Consider the following 14,234-nt stretch of genomic DNA (forward strand, 5'->3'; position numbering starts at 1 on the left):
CATCATATTTGGGTTATTTAAATATATAGGGGCCTATCTAGCAAGCTCCGAATGGAGCTTGATTCCCCGTGTTTAACAGCAGTTGTGAAGCAGCGGTCACAAAGACCGCTGCTCCATAACCTGTCCGCCTGCTCTGAGCAGGCGGACAGACATCGCCGGAAATCAACCCGATCGAGTACGATCGGGTTGATTGACACCCCCTGCTGGCGGCCCATTGGCCGCGAGTCTGCAGGGGGCGGCGTTGCATTAGCAGCTCTTGCGAGCTGCTGGTGCAATGCTGAATACGGAGAGTGTATTGCTCTCCGTATTGAGCGAGGTCTGGCGGACCTGATCCGCACTGTGGGATCAGGTCCGCCAGACCTTGTTAAATATAGACCATAGTAACTAGTCCTAAAGCCTGTATATACGGGCCAAAATCCCCATCCACTAGGATTCTGCCCCCCCCCCCCACCCATGCCAATTAAATTGTAAAGTTTTTTTAAATCACATCCAATGTCTGAATCATAAAAGAAAAAATTGTGTTTCATGTCCCTTTAAGCTCTCTGGTATGGCAAGATTTTCTAAGAATTCTTGTCAGTACTGTGAGTTCCATCAAATAATTTTAGAATTCACAACTTGTAGCATTAGAGCTGAGTTCTGGATGTATTACAAGATAAATTCTCTTTGTACCAGCGAGTGTTTGATTGGGCCCCTGGTAACACAAAAAAAGAGTTGTCATGTAGTTTACTCAGAAAGCTTCATTATGAAATGACAAACAGATATGAAACCTACATTTTTTTCTTTCATGATTCAGATAGAGCATGCAATTTTAAACAACTTTCTAAATTACTTTTTTCTTCTTTCGCTTAGTATCTTTTGTTGAAAAGCAGTGACGTAATCTCAGGAGCATGCAAGTCTGGAACTCTATATGGCAGCAGTTTTGCAAGCATACTAGATGGCAACACTATTTCCTGCTATGTAGTGCTCCAGACATCTACCCAGGTATCTGTTCATTAAAGAATGCCATGGAAATAAAGTAAATTTGATCATATAAATAAATTGGAAACTTTATAAAAATGGTATGTTCTGTCTAAATCACAAAATACACTATTTGGTTTTCATATCCCTTAAAGGGACACTAAACCCAGATTTTTTTCTTTAATTATTCAGATAGAGGATGTCATTTTAAGCAACTTTCTAATTTACTCCTATTATCAATTTTTCTTCGTTCTCTTGATATCTTTCTTTAAAAAGCAGGAATGTGATGCATAAGAGTCGGCCCATTTTTGGTTGAGAACCTGGGTTATGCTTGCTTATTGGTGGGTAAATGCAAGCCTCCAATAAGCAAGTGCTACCCATGGTGTTGAACCTAAAATGGGCTGGCTGCTATGATTTACATTCCTGCTTTTAAAATAAAGATAGCAAAAGAACAAAGAAAAATTGATAATAGGAGTAAATTAGAAAGTTGCTTAAAACGACATGCTCTATCTGAATCATGAAAGAAAAAAATTGGGTCCAGTGTCCCTTTAATGAACTGAAACTAGCTTTCTTCTAAAATTCCACCAAATCAGATGGCTGGTGGGTTTATGCTTTATCACACAGCTGTATTTATTTCATTACCTATATCTTCCCAGTTGCTTGAACAGGCATTGGTTATTGAAGAGCAACTTCGAAGAGCAGCTTATCTCAACATGACCCAGGATCCTAACCATCCAGCCATGGCGCTCAATGCACGTTTGGCTGAAGTGGAGTGCCTTGCTGAGAGTCACCAGCATCTCTCCAAAGAGTCCCTCGCTGGAAACAAGCCCGCAAATGCTGTTCTGCATAAAGGTTTGAAGTCTTTTCTATGTAACGTCTTTAACTGGCCAAATAATGTACAGGTAGCCCTTGTTTTGCTTCAGTTTGCACCGTTTCACAATAGCGCCTGTTCCTAGGGATCATGATGTGACCACTATTTAGGATGTTGTTCCACAGGCTTCTTAGCTGAAAACAAATGATTTGCAGAAGTGTTTTTACCACCTACATTTGGAGTACAGCACTATAATACGGTGTACAGTATATTTGAGTAGTCTGCCATTCATTTTTTGTCTTAAAGGGCCAGTACAGTGAACTGTAATAAAATTGCTATCTTCCTTTTAAAAGATTTGTAACATATTAAAAATATTCCTCCTTGCCAGCATGTTTTAAGCTAACAGGAAGTGCATCTCTGTGTGCATGTGAAAAACTTTTCAAAAATGTATTTTTTTTTATGTAGCAAAGAACAAAATGACTGCTCACTTGCTGATAAACAGACCTCCCCACTGCCTTATTGATGAATACTGACACGCAGGGCCGGCTCAACCATGAGACCAAGTGGGTCCAACGGACCCAGACAGCACTTGACAAGGGGCAGCACTTCAGTGACTGAGTCTGTCACTGTCAGACCCAGACCACTCCTATCCTCTGTTTCCGTAGGGGAAGTCGCAGGCTCCCAGCAGTGTAAAGTCATATTGCACAAGGAGAAAGAGAACAGGTCAGGGGCAACATTCAAGTTGGGACAAGTGCATCTCTTCCCTAACTTCCTTCCCACTTCGTGCACAATTGTTCATAAGCATTGGTTGCATGCAGGTAGGCAGGCTTAGTCAGGTCAGCAGTCGGACTAGTAGGTTGATATGCTAATCAGTAATGTTACTACTGGGGGGAATCATTTCAGTCTTGGACCCAGGCTGCCCAATATCTTGAGCCGGCCCTGTTGACATGCCTCACAAGTATATTAACAATTTTTATATTGCTGATTTTACATTTACAGCATTAAATATAATATACAAGTAAATAATAACTTATATAATATATATTAAGTTATAATATAAAATTATATTACATTACTAATATCAATTTTTAGAGGGGCGTGTAACCTAATTCTTTTACTATTGACGTACATTATATAACTGGGTTCATTTTACACCATTTTGTTTTACAACTATTCCTTCAGGAACGTAACCCTGGCGTAAACTGATGGCTACCTGGATTGATATTTATTAAAACAAATTATTAAATAAATGTACTTTCTATAAACCATTAGGTTTTGTATACAAAGTACATTAAACAAATACTATCAAACAAACAAACCATATTTTCATGGTCATTGTAGTATTCTCACTGTGCATAAAATAACTTTATGTGTCTTTTTAAAATTGACTATAACACAAACTCTATATTTCTGCTAAATAGGGAAATCAGACATGTAAGGGCTTACATAACACATGTGCTATAAATCAGTGTTGCTTCACTCTGTACCATACTATAAGTAATGAATATAGGGTAAACATTTTCTTTAAAAAGCATAGACCGAGGTCATATGTGACTTGGTATCAATAGTGACAACCTGCTGCTATCAATTACAGTTCATCATTAATCACATTAGAGGTGCTGAAAAACTGAGCTACTCATTTACTGTAACGTTATGTGTAGGTTCATACACCTTTAAGTAGTAGGAGGTCTCTTACAACAAGTTTCACTATAAGTGTCTGCCTCCTAACTTCCTCCTTGCTTGGTAATCTTGTTCCCTACTTTGGAATGATCTACTGCAAGCCTGACTCAACTATCAAGTTTTCAACTTACGGATGATTCCTGTCACTCCTGAGAAAGTTTATTTCTATCAGCGGATTATTGTTATTTACCCTACTTTAATGTGTTCATCTTAGATTTACTTGTGCTATCCTGCTTAACCGGAACCTTACCTGAAGCTAACGGTGACGTCACGCGCTGTAGCTACCGCTCCTGCAAGCAGCACTGCCTCTCGCAGTCTCCTTTAGCCCAGAATGGATCTGATCATCAATTCATCTGCGCTTCAAACCGTCAGACAGCATATTCTGGACCTTACATACATAATAGCCACTAAAACATGATGACTACAGTGACTGCTCCTGTTGACCATTTTGTTTACAGCAACACCTAAATGCAGTTGTAGAGTTGCTTTTAGCTACCAAAAACTGCTTTTAAGTAAAGAAAACTAAATAAAAGATGTATCCTCTGCACACTGCTTGCTCTTTTCATTCTGAATGGAGTAACAAGTCTTCTTTTGAGAACTGTCACTATATTCTATAGCAAGGGTCAGCAACCTTGGGCCCCCAGATGTTTTGGAACTACTTTTTCCATGATGCTCAGACAGCGTAAAGTGTCTCAGCATCATGGGAAATGTAGTTCCAAAACATCTGGGGGCCCAAGGTTGCTGACCACTGTTCTACAGGACTGAATAGAGCATGCTGCTCCTTACAATAGCTGAGGGAGATACAAAAAAAATAACAGGGATTAAAAATTTACACTGGAGCACATTGTAACGTATGGATGACATCATTATAGTAGGACATGTATAATTCATATTATGGCTTTCAGAAAATCCGGTTCTGTGCCCTTTTAATGGGTTTTCCTTCCAGGAATTGGTCCTATTAGATATATGTCTTACTATCTGTTAAAGTGATAGTAAACTTTACATGTTTTAAAATCAGGATCCGGAATCTAAGCAATATTTTACAGGGACTTTAATTGATCACTTCTAATAAAGATGTGCTGTAACTTACTTTTTAATGTAGCCATGCCATTTTAAAACCCTGCGTTCCGACCGCCCACTTCAAAACTCATATTTTTTGTGAGCCTACAGTTTGAACTGTTCTCCAATCAACACTCTAGCCATACGGCATTTTTGTTTGTAGCTAGAGCACGGATTGGAGAACAGTTCAAACCATTAGCTTACAAAAAATATGAGTTTTGAAGTGGGCAGACGGAGCACAGAGCATTAGAATAGCACGTCTAGATTAAACAGAAAAAGTTACAGTGCAAATTCATTAGAAGTTATCAATTAAAGTCCCTGCAAAATATCACCTGTATTACAGACCTGGTTTTAAAACATGTAAAGTTTAACATCCCTTTAAGTGTAAAATTTACTGGATCTAGAATGAGCGTTAAGCGAACCCAGATATAAACGTTGCCACTATGCCCAGTGGTTTCTTCTAATTCTGCCCTTCATTACAACATGAGCATTTAAACTTTGTTTTGCAAACTTGTACCCATTTGAAATGACTGACAATCGAGCATGGAATTCTCAGTTTTAGACACTTTCATTTCTTGCATTTGTAATTTCTTACAATTAGTGTGTGGCCGAACTACCGTGCAGTCATATTTATTAAAGCAGTTACTTTTTTCTTGGGGGTCGATTTCTGAAGCAGCAGATGCTGCTTCCGACCCACTCTGCTTCAGTTCCGCCTGAAGCGGAAGTTAAGAAGCCGTGGTCCTAAGACCGCTGCTCCTTAACTCATCCGCCACCTCTGAGGGGGCGGACAGCAATCAGCCTGATCGAATACGATCGGGTTGATTGACACCCCTTTCTAGCAACCGATTGGCCGCAAATCTGCAGGAGGGTATTGCACCAGCAGTTCACAAGAACTGCTGGTGCAATGATAAATGCCGACAGCGTATGCTGTCGGCATTTATCGATGTGCGGCGGACATGATACACTACATCGTATCATGTCCATCGTATCATGTCATGTCCGTCCCCTTAGCATGGAAGCACAATCTGTGATCAATTTATTAGTGACAGAAATGCACTTTATTTTTTTATTTGTATCTCAGCTATTATCCTTTAAAAATAAAATGTATGAGACTACCACATTTGGTACAAAAGGCCCATTTGAATGGAAACCTAAATGGAAACTTTTGCTATAAAAAAATAATTTTCGTTTTATGGTATGACACAAGATTTGCAACCAGAAGGCTGATGAACCATAACTCTCTTGGAAGATCTACAGATCATTTGTATGTATATGCCTCCATAATAAATATTTGTCTGTATTTTAGTGCCATTATGGATGAATTATATAAGATTATTCAATGTACGAATGGTTGAGCGTGAAACAGACACATGCCGTTTAGAAATTGTCTGTGAGATAAAGCCTTTTCAACAAGTTTGCCGGTATTCCAAGACAATTTGAAATAATTATATTATGTTGCACATGTTCAACTCTGAAATAGCCACTTGCCAAATTTAAATATATATTAATAAATGGTCTACATCCATTAAATCTATCATCAGCACTATTGTATAGTCCATAGGTACTGGGTGAGACAGACATTTACGTATGTATATGTATTTAATAGACATTTAGAGTATAAACATTTCCTACAAAATGTGTTTTGAAAAACTGTGATTTACAGTTTCTAGAACCTTGTGTTTCCATCTTCATACAGTAACAGACATTTGGCAAGGACAAAATTTGTTCTGTAGAGTGGGGTTTGCTGATATTTTCAAAATGATCTACATTATTGAACTTATGGTCAAGTATGCTCGTTTCAGTTTACAAGTTCAGTAATGTAGGCTGTTCAGGATATCATGTAGTCAACACATATACTTATGTATGTGTACCTATACATATGTAAACATGTGCCCTTTTGACTGTATACAACCTCTCAAATAGGTATGTATGGAGCATAAATGAATTGATACCATGGGGCCGATTTATCATTGTGCGGGCAGACATGATTCGCTGTAGCAGATCATGTCCCACCGCACATCGATCATGTCTGCCGCAGCATACGCTGTTGGCATTTATCATTGCACAAGCATTTCTCGTGAAATGCTTATGCAATACCGCACCCCTGCATATTCGTGGCCACTAGCAGGGGGTGTCAATCATCCAGAATGTATCCGATCAGGATGATTGCTGTCCGCCACCTCAGAGGTGGCGGATGAGTCTTAAGACCGCTGCTTCTTAACTTCAGCTTAAAGGGAACCTGAAACTACGGGGGTAGATTGCAGTATCCACTGCTTGATAAATCTACCCCTTGTATGTTAATAAACCTCTAGAATTTCTCAGAGTGTTTTGCACATGAGCAAGATAATAGACTTTGCAAATAGCCATGAAATAGTTGTAAAGATGTCCAAAATGCACTTTCAAGGTCTTATCAAGTGCAAAGAGTTGTTGAATTTGAACAGTGAAAACTAGGCTCGAAGAGGTGTTGAAAAAGGTGATGGAAAATTACATGAAAAAGTATTATTATCTGCAAGAAGGTTTTGGCCTCATAGGAGAAATAGGGATTTCAATGAGGATCCGAAAAACCCATTTGCGAGTATGGGAATCACACGGAAACATACTATAGTGATAACACCGAATCAAAAAGTAGCCTTTTCAGTCTGAATAGGAGCCATAAAAGCCGCTGTAGATAGATTGTGATGGATTTAACATTGTCAAAGTGCTTCATTTTTCGTCTTGCAGAACTTATTATTATAAAGATACCCCTATAGCTTTGCATTTGTTTAATATTTTTCATACATGTAATTAATAGCTACAATAATTATAAACAAGCTACAATAATTATAAACACATAATATAAAAAAAGCTGTAACATCTATTCATAAAGCTTTGAAAGCAAAGGTCAATCTTTATAAGAAGACTGCAAGTTTATATCTTAATGTAAGGAAAAAAATCATAGTTTGTAGATCAAATCTTTAATAATAATTAACAAACATTAAATATGAAAAGTTGTTAAGCTGTTACATCTCGTATTATATATGCAATAAAATATTTTTTCTTTCCAATAATCCACCAGTGGATAAGATTTTTTTTCGTTCACCTTTTTTTCTAAATCGTAGATTAGCTTTTTCTTGGAGAAACGCTAATATTACCTAAATATTGTGAAACAAGTGCTGTGAATATTGCAAGAAAGTAGTATTTCTATAAATTAATTCATGATTTAAATTAGAAAGAGAGATAGATAGATAGTTATATAAAGTTTCTGTAAATATTGGTTATTGATGTTTTGTATATTGTAGTTTTTGTATTTCAGTGATTGCAGCTAAATTGAAATTCACATCATAAGTAATATTGGTACTACAGCTCAAAGATTCTCAAATTCAAAAAGGAATTATCTATATTTATATTAGTTTCTCATAGACAAATATTAAACCCTCTCAGTGATTTAGAAACACATTTACGGGAAAACATCTATAATATAAATTTCAAGTACAGGTAGCCCTCAGTTTACGCCGGGTTTAGGTTCCAGGAGGAATGGTTGTAAATCAAAACCGTTGTAAATTGAAACCCAGTTTATAATGTAAGTCAATGGGAAGTGAGGGAGTTAGGTTCCAGGCCCCTCTCAAAATTGTCATAAGTAACACCTAATGCATTATTTTTAAAGCTTTGAAATGAAGACTTTAAATGCTAAACAGCATTGTAAACCTAAAAATATAGATTGTATCATCATCAAACTAAGTTTAATGAACAAAAACATTTGCTAAACATCACCTAATAAAATAATCACACAACAGACTGCATCATCATCAAACTAAGTTTAATTAACAAAAACGTTTTTTTACTTGCATTTTTCTGCAATCAGTTCTCTGCATTGTTAGCATGTTAGATAATGGGTCTGCACCTATTCTATGCATTTCAATCTGCAGTGATTAATAAGCAGTTAGGCACCCTCACCTGAATCTGCTGGACAGGAAGATAATAGGGAAGTGCCTGCTAAATTTTGCTCAATAGATCTGGTCTGATCTGTGTACACAGATCAATTTAAGGCTGTTAAGTTGCATAACTTTGCTGCAAAACAACAGCAGCTCCACCTACTGGCTATTTTAATTAGTGCTTTGCTTTCCAAAAGCTTTTCAATAGCAGTCACATGACTGAAAAAAAAGGTTGTTATTTGAAACGGCGCAAATTGAACCGGCGTAAACCAAGGGCCACCTGTACACTCTTTTTAAAAATATTTTACTTAGCTTGTTGTACTATGTATTGCAGTTCTAAACCAGTTAGAGGAGCTGCTGAGTGACATGAAAGCTGATGTGACCCGTTTGCCGTCAATGTTATCTAGAATACCACCAGTTGCTGCTCGATTACAAATGTCTGAACGTAGTATTCTAAGCAGGCTGACCAATCGAGGAGGTGATTCAGCGGTTCAGGTCAGATAAACTATCATTTTTCTAAAGCAATATTCAGGTGTAATTATAAAACAATAAACAAATGTATAATTAATTATGGGCAAATGTCTCAAAAGTAATATAGAGATGGAATGTTTCACTGTATATTTGTTGGACATCTGCCAGTCCATGTTTTCTATAGAACAAATATTTCCTTATTTTGAATTTAACCATTTGATTTAAGATAAATAAAACATTTGAAAAAAACTTACATTCAAATGTTGATTCTCATAGATTTACATAAAAATGCAAGCCTTAGAATGCAAGTCTCTATTTCTAATTTGTTGTTCTTTAATCAAAGATGTTTTCTTTTAAACAACAAATTTTGAAATGTTTGGTGAACCTTAATTAATACAAAGTAATGGGCTGAAACATCTGTCCACCCTAATAATAATATTTTAAAAAAAATACTTATACTGTATGTCTATATGGCAAAACAATAATAGCAATTCAAGTTATGTTTTCTCTTATATTTTAAATAATGGCTATGTTTGTTTTAATTTTTTAACCCCTTAACGATAGCAACATACCCTGTACGTCTTGTGTTGTCGTAAAATGTTTTCAGGCCTGTTAAAGAGTGGGTCTCACCGGCAGTGGCAAAAATATGCTAAACACATACTGAAAGTGCCGATCAGGAGCCACCAAGTAGTTCTGGTCCAAAGTGAATAGTATACAGCTACTGAGCCAAGCAGCAGCAGTTACACAGGCATTGCTGAGTCACTTGTGCTAAAATTACATGATCTAATGACTAAGAGCATGTCCTTTTTGTACTATAATGGCCCTTTGAGGCTTCAAAAATATTGATCTTTGACCCCATGCATAAGGAAGTTGGCCATCACTGCAATGACAATGTCAACCAAAAGAACAATAAGTAATCTATTTGCGTTGTTAAATCTAAACAGTTTGTAAACTTCTCCGACTAGAAGAAAAAAGCGCATTCAGTTAAAAAGCAATTCACAAATGGACAAAGATACCTAATGCTAAAAATTTGTTGAATATGTACAAATAATTATATAATATTAATTGTACAATTTTCTCTTTTTTTGACGAAGGGGTCATTTGGATCTTCTCAAATGTACAACAACAACTTTGCCCCAAATTTCCGAGGAACTGGTCCTGGCAGTATTGTCAACTACAGCCAGATGCCTCTTGGACCGTATGTGACTGGTAAGTGACATTATTTTCGGTTCACAATATTGCAATAATTAGTTGGGAATATATGCAGTAGCCAGTAAGCTCAGAAGACACTAGGCAAGCAAGATGTTTTCTCTCTTGTTAATAGATTTTTAGCGGTTTCCAAGATTTCCCTCTGTGGCAGTCTTCATTTCAAACGGAGGTAAGCAGACTCATATCCCTGTGCTCAGCGCTATTTTTTTCATCATATAATGATGATTTATTAATTTGAAATTTATCTAGCATATTCATTTCAAAACCAACATCAATACAACAATCATTCACGTTTACCCTTTTAATTGTGTACAAGCTTCTTCCAGCATATCAGTTTTGCAGCATGCTTTATCAGCTTGCTAATTTTGTAACATTTGAAAAGAATTGTTTGTGATCATTAAAGGGACAATAAACACTAAATAAATGCTAGATAGAATGATGCATTCAAAGAAAATATTAGTCTGAGAATAACATCTAGGTGTATTTTTTAAATGGGAGCTGCCATGTTGAAACTTAGGTTACCTTCTCTGCTGTGGCCAATTAGGGACAGTTATCATTAGAGTGTGCAGCCAATGGCTGTGTGGAATATAATAGTGTTCTGCACTTTCTAACAGGAACTGAAAAGCTCACAATTTCAGAATGGAATTACAGGAAAAGAGGATGAATCAAATAATGAAAGAATATTGCAGACTTTTTTTATATATATATATATATACGATTTATCATGTTATATTACTATCTCAAAGTGTTTAATGTCCCTTTAAATACCATGCATATTCCTAGATCTAGCTTGATGTAATCATCTGCGTGAGTCTGTTAGGTGTGGAATGGTGTCTCATTTATCCCATTTCAGTGTTTTGATTTACAGGAAATTATTATATAATTTGCTAATGATAATTTATTTAAAAAAAAAGCAGTGATGTGATGTTTACCTGGTGTGCCAGCTCTGTAAAATCTATGTGATGTTTTATCTTTCAATACAAAGACATTTACACAAAAAAAGAGTGAATTTTGTGTTCTCTATATTTGATTATCCACTATCCGCGACCTGTGTTCTGTAACGTTCTTGAATGTAGGTCAACCTGTATGTTAATAAACAAAGTGACAGACAAGACAAAGGTTGTGCTAAGAAACTGCCCAGGCAATGGGGAAGTCACTATGGAATAGACATGTGCGGTTCGATTCGTTCCGAATCGAAATTCGGACGAATTTGTTAAATTCGGAGATTCGGATCGATTCGAATTTCCGAATTACGGTAGTACCGAATCTACCGAATAAATCCAAATTAGTTCAGATTTATTCGTTACATTCGGATGGCCATGGATTACACTAGTATTGTACAGTATATTAGGTTATATCACTCTGCTATGGGTTACACCTAATATACAGTACATAATACTAGTCTAATACACAGCACATCCCACCTAACACATACCGAAATTCCGAATTTCCGAATCGAACCGAACCGAATCCAGCCGAATTTTGTTCGAATCCGAATGAATCCGAAACGAATCCGAAACAAATTCATTCAAATTTTTCCAAATTCCAATCGATCCGAACCGAAACTCGAAAACATCCGAATCAATCCGAACCGAAACAAATTTTTCCGCCGTGCACAAGTCTACTATGGAAAGCATAGGCAGAGGAGCTTGCTTATTGGAAAGCAAAGAAAAATGCAGAGAGTGAAATACTTAGGGGATAGTCAAAGCAAAAAAGAAATTAAAGTAGGTGAGGTATCCTGGATAAAAAAAATACAATGCATAGACAATTGGGTGGTGGTTAGACAAAAAACTTAAAAAAAAAAAAAAACTAAGCAAGAAAGGAGAAATATCCAAGTACCTTAAAGGGATATGAAACACAATTGTTTTCTTTCATAATTCAGATAGAGCATTCCATTTTAAACAACTGTCTAATTTACTCCTATTATCAAATTCTCTTCGTTCTCTTGGTATCTTTATTTCAAAAAGCAGGAATGTAAGCTTAGAAGCTGGCCCATTTTTGGTTCAGCACCTGGGTAGCAATTGCTGATTGTGGCTAATATCTCATTATGTAATTTGCTTCATTTTATTGGCATCATGTGTTGAAAAGCATATCTAGATAGGCTCAGGAAAAACAATGCACTACTGAGAGCTAATTGCTGATTGGTGGCTGCACATATATGCCATTTGTCATTGTCTCACCAGATTTTTTCAGCCAGTTCCCATTAGTGCATTGCTGCTTTTTCAAACAAAGGCTACCAAGAGAATTAAACAAAATGTGAAAATAGCAGTAAACTAGAAAGTTGTTTAAAATTGTTTGCTCTATCAGTATCATGTAAGAGAAAGGTCATGTCACTTTGTCCTTTTAATATTATATCAATTAATTGTGAGGGAAAACCTCAAAACATCTAAGTCAAGATTTTCAAAACCACAATGTAAATTCAGTTCACCCACCTTTACTAGCCCCTTATCACACGTTGTCAATTGCTGAAAACACACGGCTAGATTACAAATTTTGCGGTAACAGGGTGTGGTACTAACAAGCAGTTTATTCTCACCCCTCACTTACAGACAACGCTGGTATTACGGGTTTTTACAAACCCGGCGTTAAAAGACAAAAAGTGAGCGTTGAGCAAAATTTTGCTCCAAATCTCACTTCAATACCATCGCTGCTTAAGTCAGCGGTGAGCTGGTGTAACGTGCTTGTGCACGATTTTCCCATAGGAATCAACGGGGAGAGCCGGCTGAAAAAAAGTCTAACACCTGCAAAAAAGCAGCGTTTAGCTCATAACGCAGCCCCATTGATTCCTACCGGGAAAAAAAATGTATGTCTACACCTAACACCCTAACATGAACCCAGAGTCTAAACACCCCTAATCTTACATTTATTAACCCCTAATCTGCCGCCCCCGACATTGCCGACACCTGCATTATCATTATTAACCCCTAATCTGACGCTCCGGACACCGCCGCCACTTACATTATACTTATTAAACCCTAATCTGCTGCCCCCAACATTGCCGACACCTGCATTATCATTATTAACCCCTAATCTGCCGCCCCCAAATGTCGCCACAACCTACGTACACTAATTAACTCCTAATCTGCCGCACCAACATCGCTGCAACTATAATAAACATATTAACCCCTAAACCTAAGTCTAACCCTAACCCCCCCTAACTTAAATATAATTTAAATAAATCTAAATAAAATTACTATCATTAACTAAATTATTCCTATTTAAAACTAAATACCTATAAAATAAACCCTAAACTAGCTACAATATAACTAATTGTTACATTGTAGCTAGCTTAGGGTTTATTTTTGTTTTACAGGCAAGTTTGTATTTATTTTAACTAGGTAGAATAGTTACTAAATAGTTATTAACTATTTAATAACTACCTAGTCCGACAGACATCGCTAAATGAGAAGAGCAATACGCTCTCTGTATTCAGCATTGCACCAGCAGCTCTTGTGAGCTGCTGGTGCAACGCCATCCCCTACAGACTCGTGCCAGCAGGGGGTGTCAATCAACCCGATCATACTCTATAGGGTTGAATTCCGGCGATGTCTGAGCAGGCGGACAGGTTATGGAGCAGCGTTCTTTAGACCGCTGCTTCATAACTGCTGTTTCTGGCGAGCCTGCAGGTTCGCCAGAAACACGGGCCCTCAAGCTCCATCCAGAGCTTGATAAATGGCCCTCCATGTACTAACCGGCAGACGGACGGCTTCTCAACTTGCAAAGCTGTCCGCCTGCCTTCACTACACACAGGCAGCGGATCTGTTGATCCGCTTGCCCGTATGTATCATTACACACTCTTTGGAGTGTGTAATGCCCGCCCCTTCATTCGCGCGACCAATCGCCCAACTGAAGGGACTGTCATTCACCGAGAGCAAACAACCGAGCTCTCTGTGATTTTCTCTCGCCACCTCAAAGGTGGCGTAGGGCGTAAGAAGCAGGCTCATATATGCGAACCTGCCCCGCGAGAGCTCCGGAGCAGCTTTTGCTGCTTCGTACATGGAGCCCATTGTCTCAGAGTTTCGTGATTTGCCACAGTTAACTTAAATGCTTTCTGTGTACTAGGGAGAGAAAAAAAAAGTGGGGAGAGGAATTATAATATTATTGTCTTCTCTAACTTCTTCCTCCTAATCCAACTA

The 14,234-nt window shown here is 37.5% G+C and overlaps 1 protein-coding gene across 1 annotated transcript in view; it reads left to right on the plus strand.

Annotated features, from left to right (window-relative positions):
* Nucleotides 1–14,234, plus strand: part of CHD5 (chromodomain helicase DNA binding protein 5) — a 584,561-nt gene that overhangs the window by 527,524 nt on the left and 42,803 nt on the right. The window contains exons 39-41 of the mRNA XM_053690398.1: nt 1,614–1,809; nt 8,753–8,913; nt 9,984–10,098. Of these exons, the coding sequence (XP_053546373.1) occupies nt 1,614–1,809; nt 8,753–8,913; nt 9,984–10,098 (472 nt within the window). The remainder of the gene's footprint in view (nt 1–1,613; nt 1,810–8,752; nt 8,914–9,983; nt 10,099–14,234) is intronic.

This window comes from Bombina bombina, chromosome 8 (genome assembly GCF_027579735.1).
Source record: "Bombina bombina isolate aBomBom1 chromosome 8, aBomBom1.pri, whole genome shotgun sequence".
Classification (NCBI taxonomy): domain Eukaryota; kingdom Metazoa; phylum Chordata; class Amphibia; order Anura; family Bombinatoridae; genus Bombina; species Bombina bombina.